This window comes from Terrapene carolina, unplaced genomic scaffold (genome assembly GCF_002925995.2).
Source record: "Terrapene carolina triunguis isolate 2854851 unplaced genomic scaffold, T_m_triunguis-2.0 Scaffold88, whole genome shotgun sequence".
NCBI classification, from domain to species: Eukaryota; Metazoa; Chordata; order Testudines; family Emydidae; genus Terrapene; species Terrapene triunguis.
In genome coordinates this window covers 46459122-46459903 of record NW_020664439.1, presented here as the reverse complement: position 1 = coordinate 46459903, position 782 = coordinate 46459122, and the positions used below count along the sequence as shown (strand labels likewise).

The 782-nt window shown below is 62.9% G+C and overlaps 1 protein-coding gene across 1 annotated transcript in view; it reads left to right on the top strand.

Annotated features, from left to right (window-relative positions):
• Positions 1-782, top strand: part of ZDHHC19 (zinc finger DHHC-type containing 19) — a 7794-nt gene that overhangs the window by 3854 nt on the left and 3158 nt on the right. Inside the window, exon 4 of the mRNA XM_029911123.1 lies at positions 458-630. Within this exon, the coding sequence (XP_029766983.1) occupies positions 458-630 (173 nt within the window). The remainder of the gene's footprint in view (positions 1-457; positions 631-782) is intronic.

Sequence of the window (782 nt, the reverse complement as noted above, 5' to 3'; positions counted from 1 at the left end):
CTGTACCCGGCCCATGCACCCGTATACACACGCTGTCACAAACACAGACACACTGCACACGCAGATCTGTACCCGGCCCATGCACCTGTATACACACGCCATCACAAACACAGACACACGCCATCACAAACATAGACACCCTGCACACGCAGATCCGCACCCCACCCATACACCCGTATACACACGCCGGCACAAACACAGCCACACACCGGCACAAACACAGACACCCTGCACACGCAGATCTGCAGCTCCCCCATAGACTCACAGTCACGTACACCGCCTGAGCCCTCCCACACCTGTTCCTACTTCCCCGTTAGCCGTAGGACAGGCTGGCTCACCGCGGCACTGGGCCAACGGCTGCAGCTGCTCCTGGAGGGGGGCCCCTGGAGGGGGGCCATGCAGTGGCCCAGCGGGGACGTGGCAGCGCTGATGTCGGGCACTTTCCCTGCACCCCCAGGAGTTCGACCACCACTGTAACTGGCTGAACAACTGCATTGGCTGCCGCAACTTCCGCTTCTTCTTCCTATTCGTGGCCTTCCTGTGCAGCTACAACGTGGTGGTTCTGGCTTCCTGCATCACCTACCTGGTGCTCAACTCCCACCAGGCCTATGGCGCCGAGAAGATCTGTGCGTATCCTTGGAGAGACGAGCCAGGGCGTCCCCCTGCCACGGGTCCCTGAGCACCCAGCCCTGGGCGTCCCCCTGCCACAGGTCCCTGAGCACCCACCCCTGGGCACGCAGCTGGCACGGAGCACCCACCCCTGGGCGCGCAGCTGGCACGGA